Source organism: Bos javanicus, chromosome 10, assembly GCF_032452875.1.
Source record: "Bos javanicus breed banteng chromosome 10, ARS-OSU_banteng_1.0, whole genome shotgun sequence".
Taxonomy (NCBI): domain Eukaryota; kingdom Metazoa; phylum Chordata; class Mammalia; order Artiodactyla; family Bovidae; genus Bos; species Bos javanicus.
The window spans coordinates 42,781,016-42,797,415 of record NC_083877.1 but is presented as its reverse complement, the minus strand read 5'-3'; the positions used below and the strand labels follow the sequence as shown (position 1 = coordinate 42,797,415).

General features: G+C 41.6%; 1 protein-coding gene across 2 annotated transcripts in view; it reads left to right on the top strand.

Annotated features, from left to right (window-relative positions):
- The window catches only part of CDKL1 (cyclin dependent kinase like 1), a 52,955-nt gene extending 36,615 nt beyond the window's left edge, over window positions 1–16,340 (top strand). For both annotated transcript variants that reach the window (XM_061429795.1, XM_061429796.1), the window contains 7 exons: window positions 3,115–3,187; window positions 6,417–6,507; window positions 7,067–7,267; window positions 7,660–7,742; window positions 10,627–10,683; window positions 11,842–11,997; window positions 13,845–16,340. In XM_061429795.1, coding sequence (XP_061285779.1) covers window positions 3,115–3,187; window positions 6,417–6,507; window positions 7,067–7,267; window positions 7,660–7,742; window positions 10,627–10,683; window positions 11,842–11,997; window positions 13,845–13,952 — 769 coding nt within the window. In that variant the 3' untranslated portion in view covers window positions 13,953–16,340. The remainder of the gene's footprint in view (window positions 1–3,114; window positions 3,188–6,416; window positions 6,508–7,066; window positions 7,268–7,659; window positions 7,743–10,626; window positions 10,684–11,841; window positions 11,998–13,844) is intronic.
- The last annotated feature ends 60 nt before the right edge of the window (window positions 16,341–16,400 follow it).

Sequence of the window (16,400 nt, the reverse complement as noted above, 5' to 3'; positions counted from 1 at the left end):
CTTTTTCTGATCTCTGCATGTTGAGGGCCTCTGGGCTTGACCTCTTCTTTTTTCTGGATTCACCCCTTAAGTGGCTTCATCCAGTCCTAGAGCTCTAAATTCCATCACTATGCTTATGCTTCCCAAATTGACATCTCCCTTCTGAATTCAGAACTCCCTTCCCAGAGTCTTCCCGTGTATGGCTAAGAAGCATCTCATCCAACTTCTCTTCCCTCCCTGAAATCAGTTCTTCCCCCAGCGTTCTCCACAGTAAGTATGTTAGTCACTCAGTCGTGTCTGACTCTTTGCAACCCCATGGACTGTAGCCCATCAGGCTCCTTGGTCCATGGGATTTTCCAGGCAAGAATACTGGAGTGGGTCACCCTTACCTTCTCCAGGAGATCTTCCTAAACCAGGGATTGAACCCTGGTCTACTGCATTGCAGGCAAATTATTTATTGTCTGAGCTACCAGGGAAGGGTCCTACTATAAACCAGCGACTCAAGCTGACACCTTGGTGTCATTCCTTGACTCTTCTCTGAATCTCATATCCAATCTCTCAGAGAATGCTGAAGACTCTGTTTTTAAAATATGGATTTTTTTTTCTATAAAAATCTGGCCACTTCTCATCACCTTAACCACTACCTCAGATATTGTCCTATGTCAAGAAGCTTTCTAGAGCACCTGGGTCAGATATCAGCACCCTTTCCAGGGCAGCACCCTCTGTACATGCATGTGTATCCAATCCCAATCCAATGCCACGGAAGAGATTCTGTTCTTCTTTCTTTCCACATCTGTCTCTCCCTTATCCGAGAGTGAAAAACTTGACTCCTATCATTGTCATATAAAAAGGGTCTTAGAGATCAGATAAAACACACGGAAAAATCAGAAAGTGAAGTGAGTAGCTGACCCAAGATGGTACTAGGTAGCTTGCACAGAGTTTTTACGTTTGAAAATTGTGTAATAAGGTGCTTAGTGTTAGAGGAGCACTAATGATACACTCGGGGAAGGTGATGCCACCCCACTCCAGTACTCTTGCCTGGAAAATCCCATGGATGGAGGAGCCTGGTAGGCTGCAGTCCATGGGGTCGCTAGGAGTCGGACACGACTGAGCAACTTCACTTTCACTTTTCACTTTCATACATTGGAGAAGGAAATGGCAACTCACTCCAGTGTTCTTGCCTGGAGAATCCCAGGGATGGTGGGCTGCCGTCTATGGGGTCTGTCACACAGTCGGACGTGACTGAAGCGACTTAGCAGTAGCAGCAATGATACACTATTATAATTTACTTTAACATGCTTTTTTTTTTTGCATAATTTCTTTTGGGAACTGTTCTTAGAGACTAGATGCCTGGTTCTGAATAACCATATATGAATACTTTATTACATAATCAAAATATATTCTGTTTTTTTTTTTTCTGGACAAAAAGTGGAGGCTTGGGGAAAGCATGTCACCTGAAATGTCCTTGTCTTAGTTGTGTTTTTCTAGGCCTTTCTTTCTAGACAGGTGAGATTTTTCTGGCATCTCTACCTTTGTGTCATTAGAATAAGGAAGAGAAATTGGAGAAAAGCTACTTCAGCCCAGGAGTGTCCCAGATCTTCTTCCTGGAAGTGGCCTCTTTGTTTCCTCCACATTGTTCCACTGTTACAACATCCCCTTATCTGCCTGAAAGGATTTCCTGAACATCTGGCCTGTGACAACAGTGGCCTCATACCCCCTCCCAGAGGCTGGAAGTGACTTTTTTGGGTCACCTTGACACGAGTACTCAAGAGTTTCCTCCCTAGTATACATATTAGTTCTGGCTGAGGATCACAACAACATTGTTTAATGTTTGATTTGTAAAAACAGTGAGTCTAACTGGTAGGCCAGAGTCTCTGAAATATAAATGTACTCTCTCTGTGGTTCATTTTGCATGCATGCTAAGTCGCTTCAGTCGTGTGACCCTGTGGACTGTAGCCCACTAGGTTCCTCTATCCATGGGATTCTCCAGGCAGGAAAACTGGAGTGGGTTGCCATGCTCTCCTCCAGAGGATCTTCCCCACCCAGGGATCGAACCCATGTTTCTTATGTCTCCGGCATTGGCAGGCGAGTTCTTTACCACTAGCATTCATTTCACTCATCACCTAATATTTAAAAAAAAAATACTCTCAGGGGATTTCCCTAGCAGTCCAGTGGCTAAGACTCCATGCTTCCAGTGCGTGGGGTCCAGGTTTGATCCCTGGTCAGGGAAATAGATCCCACATGCTACAGCTAAAGATCCTGTATGCTGCAACTAATACCCAAGGCAGCCAATAAAATAAAATAAATATTTTTAAGAAGTGCACTCAAAGGAGGTGCTGTTTCCTGATTTGTGCAGAGGACCTGGTGGGCTACTGGTTGCCCTGGTTATGTAAACCTAGAGTCAGGGAGGAAGTGCTAGGAACAGTGGAATAAAGTTTAGATGCTGTGATAGAGGACAGGGCAGGAAGATGTAAGCAGGATGCAACCGGCTACCAGAGAGGAGCCATGTGAGCAAAGAACCAAGCTGCCTGTGTGGGCAAACACACACAGGTCAGTTATTCTGACCTTCTGTTGTGTGGTGTGCAATGCAAACCTCTTCTTTACCTTCAATAAAACCTTCATTACCTTAAAAAAAAGTGCTTCCTCAGGAATCTGAAAAAACCCCAGGCCCATCTGTGGAAGAGGAGTTCTACGTCAAGGCCATTAGTTGGGGCAACTTGAAAAAATAGGCAGCATCTTTTATGCTTGATATTCACTAACTTGCCATCAACAAAAAGCTCCTTATAGCAATGGAACTCCAGTTACCAGGCAGGTTCCCAGTCACCAGGCAGGTTCCCAGTCACAGATGTTTGAGGTAGGTGGCCATCAGTACTTGTTGAAATCCCGCTGGAGCTTCATGGTCCTTTGCTGGAGGCGTAGATGTTGTGTTGCTGCACCTTGCCATCCCTGGAATTCAGCAGTGTTCTTAACACAGGTTTTCTACACTCTGGACCCTCTCCCATGAGTTAGATGACAGTATGTGTCACCTAGGATTTTCCATTACTTAAGTGTGTCTTGGTTTACTTTCTTCTTTTTTGAGTTGAATTCCATCGAAACACTAAAGAATGTATCTGTGTTGCTTTTTTTTTTTTTTAGGGTACCAGAACATCTTGTGAAGAGCATAACTTGGCAGACACTGCAGGCTGTAAATTTTTGCCATAAACACAGTGTAAGTCTCATAATCCCCCTCTAAAAATCAGAAGGCTGCCCTTCACCTGAGGTGGAACCTTTGTACAGAGTTTATATCATACTTTTGTGGAGAAGCTAAAAATGCCAACCTAAGCTATTCCTTCTTGTTCAGGTTTTAAAGATATGTTTATGATTTTAAGAAAGTAGTTTTGTTTATGTTGCTTAGAAACTATCCAGATTTAAGGTAGACTCCTTCTCACTTGGAGTCCACGTTGCTCTGCTGCTGCTGCTGCTAAGTCGCTTCAGTCGTGTCCGACTCTGTGCGACCCCATAGACGGCAGCCCACCTCAGATCAGATCAGATCAGATCAGTCGCTCAGTCGTGTCCGACTCTTTGTGACCCCATGAATCACAGCACACCAGGCCTCCCTGTCCATCACCAACTCCTGGAGTTCACTCAGACTCACGTCCATCGAGTCAGTGATGCCATCCAGCCATCTCATCCTCTGTTGTCCCCTTCTCCTCCTGCCCCCACCCTCCCAGCGTCAGGGTCTTTTCCAATGAATCAACTCTTCGAATGAGGTGGCCAAAGTACTGGAGTTTCAGCTTTAGCATCATTCCTTCCAAAGAAATCCCAGGGCTGATCTCCTTCAGAATGGACTGGTTGGATCTCCTTGCAGTCCAAGGGACTCTCAAGAGTCTTCTCCAACACCACAGTTCAAAAGCATCAATTCTTTGGTGCTCAGCCTTCTTCACAGTCCAACTCTCACATCCATCCATGACCACAGGAAAAACCATAGCCTTGACTGACTAGATGAACCTTTGTTGGCAAAGTAATGTCTCTGCTTTTGAATATGCTATCTAGGTTGGTCATAACTTTCCTTCCAAGGAGTAAGCGTGTTTTAATTTCATGGCTGCAGTCACCATCTGTAGTGATTTTGGAGCCCAGAAGAATAAAGTCTGACACTGTTTCCACTGTTTCCCCATCTATTTCCCATGAAGTGATGGGACCGGACGCCATGATCTTTGTTTTCTGAATGTTGAGCTTTAAGCCACCTTTTTCACTCTCCTCTTTCACTTTCATCAAGAGGCTTTTGAGTTCCTCTTCACTTTCTGCCATAAGGTACCCTCAAAATACTGTGAAATTGGGGAGGGGAACCCCAGATGACTCATGCCTGTTGCACGTATTACGTGGAGTCCCAAGTGTGATGCACACCTGCTCGTGTCTGCATAGGTGAGTTAGGAGTGCCAGGGCTGCAACGAAGCAGCCAGTGGAAACCTCGTGAGCACTCTCAGCCACAGCAAGGCTGGCGGGAGGTACAGTGGACTGCTGCCCAGGTGGTGTGACTTCACAGACACTGGGTAGCCTGCTGCTCCCTTGGCTTCAACACAGCCCACTCCCTGCACGCAGGAAGCCAGACTCCAATATCAGAGCTTCATTTTGGCCCCAAGGGCAGTTTACTGCATTTTGTCATCCTGACAACGTCCAGGGTCAATTTCACTGGTAGGGCTGAAATGCCTTTCTCGAGCTGTTCTAATTTTTTTTTTCCCTCTGAAGCTGCCTTCTCAGAAGGAAATATGAGAGTAGGCAGCACTTCTCCCAGCTGAGCCTCCACCTAGCTGAAGGCTACAATCTGTGTCCAAATGCGTGCGCACCAGGGAGTGTGGATGCCTTATACGTACTGCTCTTCACTGAGAGTGAGGGCCAGCAGTTTGCTGATAGCAGGTTTTAGGAGCGGGGTGGGGGAGTGGGGGGAGTGAGAGAGACGGCAGAAAGGCCCTGGTGGGGAAAAGCAGAGACACTAAGAACAAATATAATGCATACCACAGCTCCCTGGAGAGCCCCTGAAACTGTTTGGCCACATGTGCTTGGGGGGAGGGCTGTAGAAACTTGTAAAGAATTCCCAGAACAGAATAGGAGCACATTCTTGCTTACAAGTACTTCTGACCATCTGTCATCACGATATTCAAGGGTGTACCCATTATAATAATATTTGAAGCCACGAGTAAAAAAGTGGAGATCTCAGGCCCATTAATTGCTGAGAACCAGATCTATTGTAACAAAATAATTCAGAAATTGTCTTCTCCCAATTTTTCCAGAATAATAAATACCCGTGGGGAAACACTGACACCCGGGTCTCACTCTGAAGATCCTTTGGAGTGAGAACTAGGCCAGGCATAAGAGGAACCTCTGTCCTAGCTCCAAATTTTAGAAAGTCAAGAACACCCCAGGGTATCAGCCCTAAGCCAGAGAGGGTCTCTCGGATTGCAGAAGCCTCTAACATTCTCCTCCAGAGAGGAAAACACCAAGAAGGGAAGGTTATTAGAAACCTAAACAGTATTTTGACCCCACTGTTGTTTTTATGTAATTGCTAATTGGTTGTTTTTTATTGTTGTTGAAGATTTGTTCCTTACCAAAAAAAGCACTATTTAATAGGAAAATCATGTGAAGGTTCTTAAGCATTCTTCTAACATCACCCTGTTAAACAATGTCAGCTGTGGTCTGGAAACCACAGGTGATTTGTGTCTAAACCCTGGCAGTGGCGTGGGGGCTACATCCGGTGGGGTGGAGGGGCAGTAAGGAGACTGGATGTGTGTGGGATGGAGCTGACATCTAGTGACTCCCCAGAGGGGGTGCGCTGCCTGCGTTTGTTTATCTTGTGGGGACAAATGTCAGAGCTGGAAGGGAGGTCTCTTGGCAAGCTGCTGCTTCCCGCCCATCTCTTCCTCAGCTTATCTCAGCAGGCCCAGGGCTTGTCCTGTTTACCAGGCGGAATGTGTTCTGTTCTCAGTTAAACAACTGAATTATGAATTCTGCTTAGGCACCAACTTGCAGCTCCTGCAGCCACACTGCAGTCCTCACCCAGAGCCTTTTAACACTTTGTCTATCACCTAAGGTAGCCAGATTAAATACACCCAGTTAAATTTGAATTTCAAGTAAAGTCATAAACACTTTAGTATAAATATGTTCCAAACACTACATGGGATGTACTTCTACTAAAAAATTGTTGTTTATCTTTCTACCCTACTTTCATTTTTCTTTTCACATTTATTGGTCCTTTAGGGCCCTCCAGGAATTGGGGTTGATTCAGGCTATGGTGGTTATGGTACTCGATTTATTTTAGGCTACTGTTTTGTAGTCTGTTATCTTAAAGGTCAGTGAGAGGTTCAAACAGCCTCAGATATTTGCTGGATATTCATGTATTTTATTTAGTCCCTATATTAGGGTTGCTCCTGTTTAATCTGCTCCGGTTTGATGTTTGTGACTAGTGCATACACAGGGATGTGAAGCCAGAAAACATCCTCGTCACGAAACAGTCTGTGATTAAGCTTTGTGACTTTGGATTCGCTCGACTTTTGAGTGAGTATCAAAGTTTTCTTTAGTTAAGTGTCAAAGCTAGAGAGATTTTTAATATGATAAAGGATCTAAGTGCTACAGGAAGCTAGTTCTTGTATATTTAGGGCATAAGCTTGCAAGTTGCAACTACTGAAAACACACATACAGTGGTTTAAAAATGTATATGCTATATGTACATTTTATCACAATAAAGGGCTTACTAATATGTATATTACCCTTCATTTTTTGCTAAAATAGTGCTTTTTAAAACTACTATTTTAGAAGCGTGGCTTTCAATGTTGGCTGTAGATTAGAATCATCTGGGAAGCAATAAACTCTAAAAACCATATTGATACCCCTCTAGGGATTCTGATTTAATTGGACTGGTGTGGGGCTCAAACATCAGTAATTTTTATAAAGGACTATATTCCAGGTGGTTTTCATGTGTAACCAGTATTGCGAAGCACTGATGTAGAAAAACCACAGGTGGGGCACAAGCTTGATTTCTCAGGTCTTCCCCGTCCCCGTTCTGACTCCCTGCTTGCACTGCTCCCTCTGTTTTCCATGTCCCATCACTGGCCAGCTGGACCCAGCGACTACTACACAGACTACGTGGCCACCAGGTGGTACCGCTCCCCAGAGCTGCTGGTGGGGGATACGCAATATGGCCCCCCGGTAGATGTTTGGGCGATTGGCTGTGTCTTTGCTGAGCTGCTGTCAGGGGTTCCTCTGTGGCCAGGAAAATCAGATGTGGATCAGCTCTATCTGATTAGGAAAACCTTGGGTAAGTGCTGGTTTTTGTCCCATCTTTTGGAAACCTGATAGTTTTACCCATGTCAGGGCAGAGCCAAGTTCCTAGTCTCATCCAGTGCCCCTTACAGTCACGAAAGAGCGAAACTCTCAGAGCCTCATTGTAATGGCTCCATGAACGGTGTCCTTTGTAGGTATAGGCCCTGACTGATACAGCACCAATGGGAGGAAACCATGGAGCAGGGCTTGCTAACTGATCTAATGTTTTTGAGAGGATGAAAAACATTGTTTTCCTATTTTTAAAAATTTTTTATTGAAGTATAATTGACTTACAATATTGTGTTAGTTTCAGAAAACTATACCCAGTATTTTATAATATACATATAACTGATCTAATTTTACCTTTCTCTTTCTTCTTGTCCAAAGGAGACCTCATTCCTAGGCACCAACATGTATTTAGCACAAATCAGTACTTCAGTGGGGTAAAAATTCCAGACCCTGAAGATATGGTGAGTGACCTGTTTTGGTAAGAGTTCTGCAGGTCAGAGCTACGTTTACCAGGGTATTTAAGTGGTGATCATTCTCACTCAATGAATATACATGGGGAGTTGCAGTCTAACTAGGTTTTGATAGTTAGGCACCTGCCTGAGCCCCATGGTCCACTTGGCACCAAAAGATCAGTCTAAGAGTGGAAAAGAAAACAGGGGCAAATTCGCTACAAGACCCTGGCCTTCAGTGCTAATTTACAGACAGCTCATAGCAGAGCATAGCCATCATGTTGGACAGGATTGCAGAGCTGCCTGCCCCAAACTCGCCTGTCCATCATTTTCAGCAGCTGAAGCTACAAAGCTCAGAGCTGATCAACTTGTAGAAGATGACTCCTCCAGGAAAATCCAGCATGGTCCAAACCCCTACTCTACTGTGCTCTCAGTCCCAGCCCATGGGCAGAATGGTGATGAACTTGCTTGGCCAGCCTCACTCTGATACCTGTTCTTTTGGCCAATGTGGAGAAAACACATATTTTTCAAAAACGGAAAAAATTTAAAATGTGCATAGTCTAAACCACTTTCAAGAATTTAGTCCAGTGAAACTATTAGATAAGAGTATAAAGATACAGCAAACATTTTTTGATGGAAACATGACATTCTTTAACAGAAATCATTTCCTTTAGAGAATTAATTAAATAGGTTATGGTACGTCCTTACAATAGAAATACCACATAGCTAATAAAAATAATTAGATTCATATGTAATCACCTGATAAAAAAAGGTCTGTAACATATTACTAAATGAAAAAAAGTTATAAAACAGTATCCATAATTTGACATAATTTTAATGAATTTTAAATAAATATACATGTTTACATGTACAAATATAAAATAATATGACAACCTCAAGAAAATCAGGCTATAAAGATTTTTATATTTATGAAATAAATGGCTGCAAGGTATAGTATACCAAAATACTTACAGCGAATGTCTCTTTGTGGTAGGACAATTTGTTTCTTTCTTTATGGTTTTTTTAAGTGTCTTCTAATGAGCCTGTATTATAATCAGAAACATTTCAGAGCACAGTTAAGGTCTATGAAGTCCTGAGTTCCTACTGTCTAAGGAAGGTAGTTTCACACTGAAGTGAACCCTCCTCCATCGCTCAGTTTCCAGGTGGAGGCTCCAGCCAGTTCCATCAGAGCTGTCTGTCCCTGCAAACTCTGGGCCTGTCCTTCAGTGAAGTCTCCCACCTCCCACTGCCCTGCCGCCCTCCTCCGGCAGCACTGGGAATAGGAAAAGTGGGGCAGCGGGGAGCCTTCAAGGCCACAGAAGCAGGAATGACACCTGACATATGGCAGGTGACCCAGGTGCTCCCCTGTGACCTGGACATGCCCAGTGTCACACTAAATATCCCTTAGTGAACTTCCTGTTTGCTCTTCTACCAGAGAAACCTCAGAAACAACCCAGGTTTCATCAGTGTAAAAGGCTTCCCATGGTTTCCCAGAGGTTGTCCTGCAGGGGATTTCCTGTTGACAGAAACACAGGAAGACGCAGCGTGGGGGCTGCACAGGTTGAATATCTGTGCCCGAGTCCCTCTGCCTGTCACCAACCCTGCCCGAAGGAGGCCTGCATGCTTCTGGGGCAGGGAAACCGGCTAAGCAGGCAGGATGGGCCCCTGCCTATCACAGCCAACCAGCTGGCCTCATCCCAGGCGTCCTGGCTGAAACAGCAGACCTCAGTGTCAGCAATGTCAAGGCAGTCTCCAGTGGTGCTCAGATTCAACACACAAAAATAGCAAGAGAAATAGTTTAGCTTTGGGAGTGGAGTGGGCTGCTCTTAAAGGCTCATAAAGATCTGCTTTAGGATTTTATTTTTCCCTGTTGATCTTAGGCAACTCCAAAACTGAGGCTCTTATCTCTTATCAGTGATGAATAACTGCACACTTGGGAATGGGTTGCTGTTGGCTGGTTCCCTGAACTAAGTAACCCTGTGCTCTTAAGCTTGATGGCAGCACCAGGGAACCGCCGTCTTTATACACACGATTCATCTTTGTCATTTATTTTACTCAGCCTGGTTAGCTCTTAGTTTCTCAGTTTTCCTTCTTTTTAGCCTCTTTATCAGTGGTGTGGGCTTCCCTGGTGGCTCAGACGGTAAAGAATCCGCCTGCAGTGTGGGAGACTTGAACTGGCCTGTCTGCCTGACACACGGCATTCCTTCTATTTTATAGTGTTTATCACTCCTGATTGTCGCCTGCCTGTGACCAGAGCCAAATAGCCTTAAATGACCAAAGGGAGATTGATGGATGTCTGCTCAGGAGACTCTTTAAACAGTAGGGTAATCAGGGGGACAGCAGGCTCCTGTGGGAGGAGAGAACAGTGTTTATTCCAGAAAACCAAGAATGTCTGTTCACCTGGGTAGGGAAAAAAATCTTTGTTACATAGCTCCCTTTAGGTAAATGTCAGTAAATGCCATAATTAGGACCCCTTTCTAGAAATGCCAAACATTATTCTGAGACAAGGCAAGTTATATAAATTGGAGCAGAAAACAGGGAAATAACAATTGCTTGACAAGTGTTTTTTTTTTTTTTTTTTTTTCCATTAGTATTCCCTCACCGTTTGCTACCTGAATCTGTTCTTTAGGAAGTAAAGGGGGTAAATGGTTAGGAAGAAAATTTGGAAAAGCGGTTTAGAGGATGGGGGAGAGTATAAGCTTATAAAACATTTTGGAAGTGGGGAAAGAAGGAACTTATGAAACAGACATAGGTGGGAGGTGGGGTGGGCAGAGGGTGGAGGAGGCAAGGAAGGTTCCAGGAAAATGCTTCTCGCACTGAAAAATTCAATCTGAAGTAACTTTATATTTGAATATATGCTGTAAATAAAATCCCTATTTTCTTTCTTTTTCAACAGGAACCACTTGAATTAAAATTTCCAAACATCTCTTATTCTGCCCTGGGCCTCTTAAAGGTAAAATCATGGCTTCCAACAGACCTGGGAGTACAGGGCAGCTGTATCACTGGGGAATCTGAATGATTTATGTCAATCCATGGATTGAAAAGAGTTCCTTTTAGAATTATTCTTCTCACTTGAAAAGTATATGTACTTTTCATTTTTAAAATGAGTCACATAACGGTGAAAACAACTGTAAGTATTTTTCACTTTAACCCTAATATTGTACTTGAAATGTAAATTTTTAAGAGGAGGAATTCTTTTTTTTTTTTTACAAAAAGAATCCTTTTCTTTAAAAAAAAACAAACAAAAAAACCTGTTTAGCCATAGGATTCTTTTAAATAACCAACACTTTAATATATTGAAAGTAGGTTTCAACTTTAAAACTTGATTTCCATACACATTTTCAAAAGTATATAGCCCTTGTGTAAAATGAGGTACCAATTAAAATATTTGCAAGTTAAGGTCAATGTCCCACCCATGATAAAAAGTATTTAGAACATTTACTGATGCATTTATAATTTTAGAAATGAGACAGTTCCTTGAGGCATGTAATTGTGAGATTTAATCTATCTAAGTATGAGCCCTCTAGCCTATGGCAGAGCAAGTAGTTAAGAATGATGTAACATAGAGAGAGGTATGTCTCTTCTCTCTTACATACATGTAACACATAGGCTATTTCTGTAAGAACAAACAAAAAATGACTGATTTTAGAAGACAGAATAGGAGAACTAGAGTGATGAAGAGACTTTGCTACATACTGTATGAAGTTTGTTTTTATCACATGTAGATATTATTTTTTAAATAAAAAAACTAGGTTTTACAAAGTATAGTCAAGTGCCCAAAATGGGTTAGGAGGATTATTCTAGTGAGACAGTGAGGTGAACTCAAAAATCATGTCCTACTCCCTCAGGGCAGAGCACTGAATGCCTCAAGAACAGAACAAGGTGAAGAAAAGGATTTGTTACTATTCCTAGAACTATTTATTAATTCATTATGTGGTTACCCATTCAGGAATGATTGTGGAAGGAATGAAAGTCATGATTGGTGTGTTTTTCTTACTTTTTCCTCCTTTTGTTCCCAACTGAAGAGTTTAATATTTCAAAGAAGAAAAAATGATATTAATAAGTTTATACAGTTTTAGAGAGTAAGAAGAGGGGGTTTTCTGTCTTTTAGGGCTGTCTCCACATGAATCCTGCCGAGAGACTGACGTGTGAGCAGCTGTTGCAGCATTCGTATTTTGACAGTATCAGAGAAATAGTGGATTCGGCAAAACAGCATGAGAAACCAACAAGGAAGACCCTACGACAGAGCCGAAAGCACTTGCCAGGGGTAAAAATGGGGCACTGCTTTACAGAAGCATGCGAGGTTGCAATATCAGATGAGTTCATACCTGCCATCTGGTATAGAGTCTGAATCTATACTTGAGGTGTCGGTTGAGGCTTGCAGTTCCAGCATCCTGTTATTTTTGCATGAGGACACACAGATCACAAGATCTACCAGCCAGGGTCCCAGAGACACTTACTGCTAAGGGCCCTTCTTCCTGAATCCTGAAGATGACCTTGCCTCGTGGCTCCCTGCTGCCACCCAGGGGCCAGGGCTTTTGCTGTGCAGGAGCACAGGTCCCAGACAGAGACAAGGGTGTGAATTCCGCTGAGCATGCTTCTTGTGCTTTGGAAAATGAAATTAAATTTACCCCAGGCGGCTCTCTGTCATCATGTTTACCTTCAGTATTGATTGACATTCCAGCTTTATCTGAAAAAGGAACTGTTTTCCTCCTTGACCCGTTAATCATCAGAGTTGGCTGTGGTAAACGTGGTGATGATTGCTTTCAACGAGAACAGCAGAACAGTACCTTTAACCAGAGCACAGCATCCAGGCTGCACACTGGGAGCCTGTGAAGATTTGTGATTGCTATAAAGTGGGAAGAGTGGCCTTGCATTGTCTTGTCATAAGCCAAGAGCTGTAAAGATTTAGAATGGATTGTAGTTGGAGCCACAGTTAGGATGAGCTGGCTGCTCCTGATTGCTTCTTTCATCTGCTCAGGTGCCCCTTAAGCTTTAAATTATCTTGCTTAGTCTTTCCCTTTGCAGCTTCCATTGCTGAGTGGTATCTGGGTGGTGTTTGTGAGGTTTGGAGGAGAGAAGAGGGTGGATGCTCCATTAGGAACAGGTACAACATGAAACCCAGTGCCCTAAAATAGACCAGAGTTAGGAAGTTAAGAATGCTTTTCATACAAAGCAGATAGACTTTCCCCTCAGAGTTACCTCTTACCTTACTGTTTCTTTGTGTTCAGGAGTACAGCGTCTTGATATAAATATTTTTACTTGAAAGAATAGGGGAACCTCACTAATTTGTATATCGCTTGTAGGTTTGATTTAAAAGTCCTGAAAAGTATTCATTTTTCAGATACCTAAGTCCATATAGTACCATAAAAAATATGTGTTCCCTTGCCTTCATTTGACATTGAGGATGAATTCAAACATTTTCTGGCAGCATTAAAGGAGCAGTTTTGCCTTTTTAAGTAATGTAGTAGGTGGCCAAATCATCTGAGTGCTTCGGACATCAGTTTTCTTTGCTGTAAGACAAGGTATTGGCTTAAATGATCCCTAAGGTCCCAGCAAGCTCTAAAGCGTCTGCCTGCAATGCAGAAGACCTGTGTTTGATCCCTGGGTCGGGAAGATCCCCTGGAGAAGGAAATAGCAACCCACTCCAGTATTCTTGCCTGGAGAATCCCATGGACAGAGGAGCCTGGTAGGCTACAGTTTACGGGTTGCAAAGAGTCAGACATGACTGAGCGACTTCACTTCAAGGTCCCAGCAAGCTCTTAACTCCTGTGAATCTATGCTTTTTTTCCCAATACTGTTAACATGTAGATTTCTCCTTCCTTTTCATATCCTCTCAATTTCCTTTAAAGTACATGTTTTGCTTTATAATAAACAATAAATCTTGAAAAGCAGAGACCAGATTTACAGGAGGCACTGAGCTCCATGTCCATCAATTCCTCCATCTTGATTGGAGCCCCTGAGCTCCAGATGTAAACATTCTTTTTCTCTCAGATCCTGGATTCTATGCAGAAAGAGTATTTCTGTGCTGAAAAAATTGACCTTTTTTTGACCGTGTTATGGATAATGAAAAAAGTGTGTGGCATTGAACGTAACTCTGTTTTGTATTTTCAGTTGCAGTGCCTACCTCAGCTGACCAGCAGCAGCATCCTTCCAGCTCTGGATAACAAGAAACATTGCTATAACACCAAGAAACTTAACTACCATTTTCCAAACATTTAAAGAGCTTGGAGATTGATGATAAAAAAAGAGTTGATCATCAATTTGAATAAAACACACATTTGGTTGAAAACAATCACAACGTTGGAAGAAGCCTCAGGAGAAAATTAAGTAACTAAGTGGGGGAGGCCAAATGGCAAGATGTGAAGGAAAATTCCAGAGGCAGTCTTCCATGCATGACAATGCTGTCCAGAACAGAAGGGAACAACTTCTTTGGATTTTCATTTGTATTTTTATTGTATCTAAGTAGCTGAGCTAATGGACAGAATATAAACTGTATCTACTGTACTTGCCCATACCTCTGGCAAAATAGAGATGCAAAAGAAAAAAGATTTATGCTATAATCGTACCAGATAGAACAGGTGAAAATGGATTACAGAATGCCCATATATTTTTTTTGGATCTCTGTTGCTTTGAGACCTGTCTCCTGCTTCTTCAGATTTTCTCATCATATTTAAGGAGGGTTTTAATTCTTAAAAGCAAAATATTTAAAATTCCATTTCCTGCTTGTTCTAGTTCTTGATTTTTATATATGGAAACGTCTTGAATATTTGAGTCATTCAAAATATTTAAAATCATGTGGGTTATCATAAAAGGACTGTAATTTATCTGCTTATATATTTAATGATGTGTTTATAGACACTTCTTACATATACTTTGGTCTTAACCTTTAGTAAAGGATGCATCTTAGTCATTTTTGCAGGCAAGATAGGTTGACTATAATCTGTCTACATTTGTTCACCCAGTTACCCTTGCAAACAATGGCATGAAGCTTGGCAGTTGACCAAGGGGTAGAACAAGATCTACAGGCTTTGCAGGAACTCAGCCTGCCAGCCTGAAAGTAATTAGTACTCCATTCTCTCCAGTTCTGCCTCAGACCTGGAGACAGAGCAACAGGCAGGACCATATACAGTGATCTGGGTTTTGGAAGAAACTGCTTATAAACTTTCACTTGGATCATAAGAGACATTATGTTTTCCCTGAAATATCTTTTTACACTCTATGTATATGTTGTATATATATGTATACTGCACACACATATGTGTGTGTATATATACCAACCTAACAGCTAAACACTAACAACAATAGGCCAAAGTGATATTATTGAGAATTGCTAGCTTTGTACAGTGGTACTTAAAATGATGACATATAATTAGTTTTGATTTGGCCTATTGCTTCTATTCAAAAAGCTTTTTCATCTTTGTCCCCTGGACATAAGGGCAATATGAAGCAATAAGTCTGTTTCTTATTGCTCAACCCCATTCTTGATTGATGTGCTGCTATTTCCTAGCAGTTCTCAGCCATGGTTTTTGAAGACATATTTTACTGTTTACTATATCTTCAAAACATTTCTTCTGCACTTTAATTTACTGCCATATTAATTTTCTTCATGACAGCATTTGACGGTTTTTACTTACTACACAGTGATCTACCAAATTCTGGCATCTGTTCAATAATTTTGAGTATCCCAGCCAGTTTAATGATAGCCTGAGGCTTCCTGATGTATGTAGCTTCTTGCATAAAGCTGACAGTGGGCTAAATAACCAGTCACAATATAATCTAATTCTTGTTACATAGACTTTGATTCAAATGACAAAGAAGGACATCCAACTTCTGCAGTAGTGTAAATTTTGTATTTTCTTTTTTCTTTACTCCTAACAATGCACCTGACGAGGCAGATGACTGCAACTGCCTAATTTATCCAGTATTTTTAAAGAATCCCATTCAGAATAGAAAAGTGTTGCCAGACTAACTTGTGGCCAATCAGGTGCTTCATCACATAGTAATCAAACAAACCTGAGATAGAAGTGGTCATTTTTTTCTGACTTCTATAAAATGTATGCTTATACTTAACCATATCCGTGATCCTTTCTTTCTTCATCATGGAATCACCACTGTTTCACATGAGACAAACATTTTCTGATTTTTTAAATGACAGTGGCAATTATATTAGTAAATAGTATATCATTTATGGCATGTGCTATTTACATAACCCAGTTTCTAAACACAACTAAAATTCATTTTTCTACTATAAGAGTGCATTACAGAAAGTGTTTATTTTAAAACTATCTCCAGTCAAGGTTATATCTAACAGAATAATGTTCAAACCAAACATATAGACATCCACAAACAAATTGGCATATAACTAACAATAATAGAATCAGGGCCATTTCAAAGAGGTAAAAATAAAGATCTGATTTTTATCTATTTGTGATATTCATTATCACTGAGTTCTAGATATAAAGTGAATTTTGTGCTTACACTCATGGGAAATACTATCCAACATATATGAGGGAATACAAATTAGTTTCTAATTGACGTGTTAAATTTTTCCTCTTTAAGCAGTTTTTAAATTTAAGCAAAAAATAGGTAAAGCTGTGCTGGTCTTCATCATTGTTTCCTCTGGTTTATTGGAATAAGCAAAGTTATTTAAATCCAGCCAAGTATTTA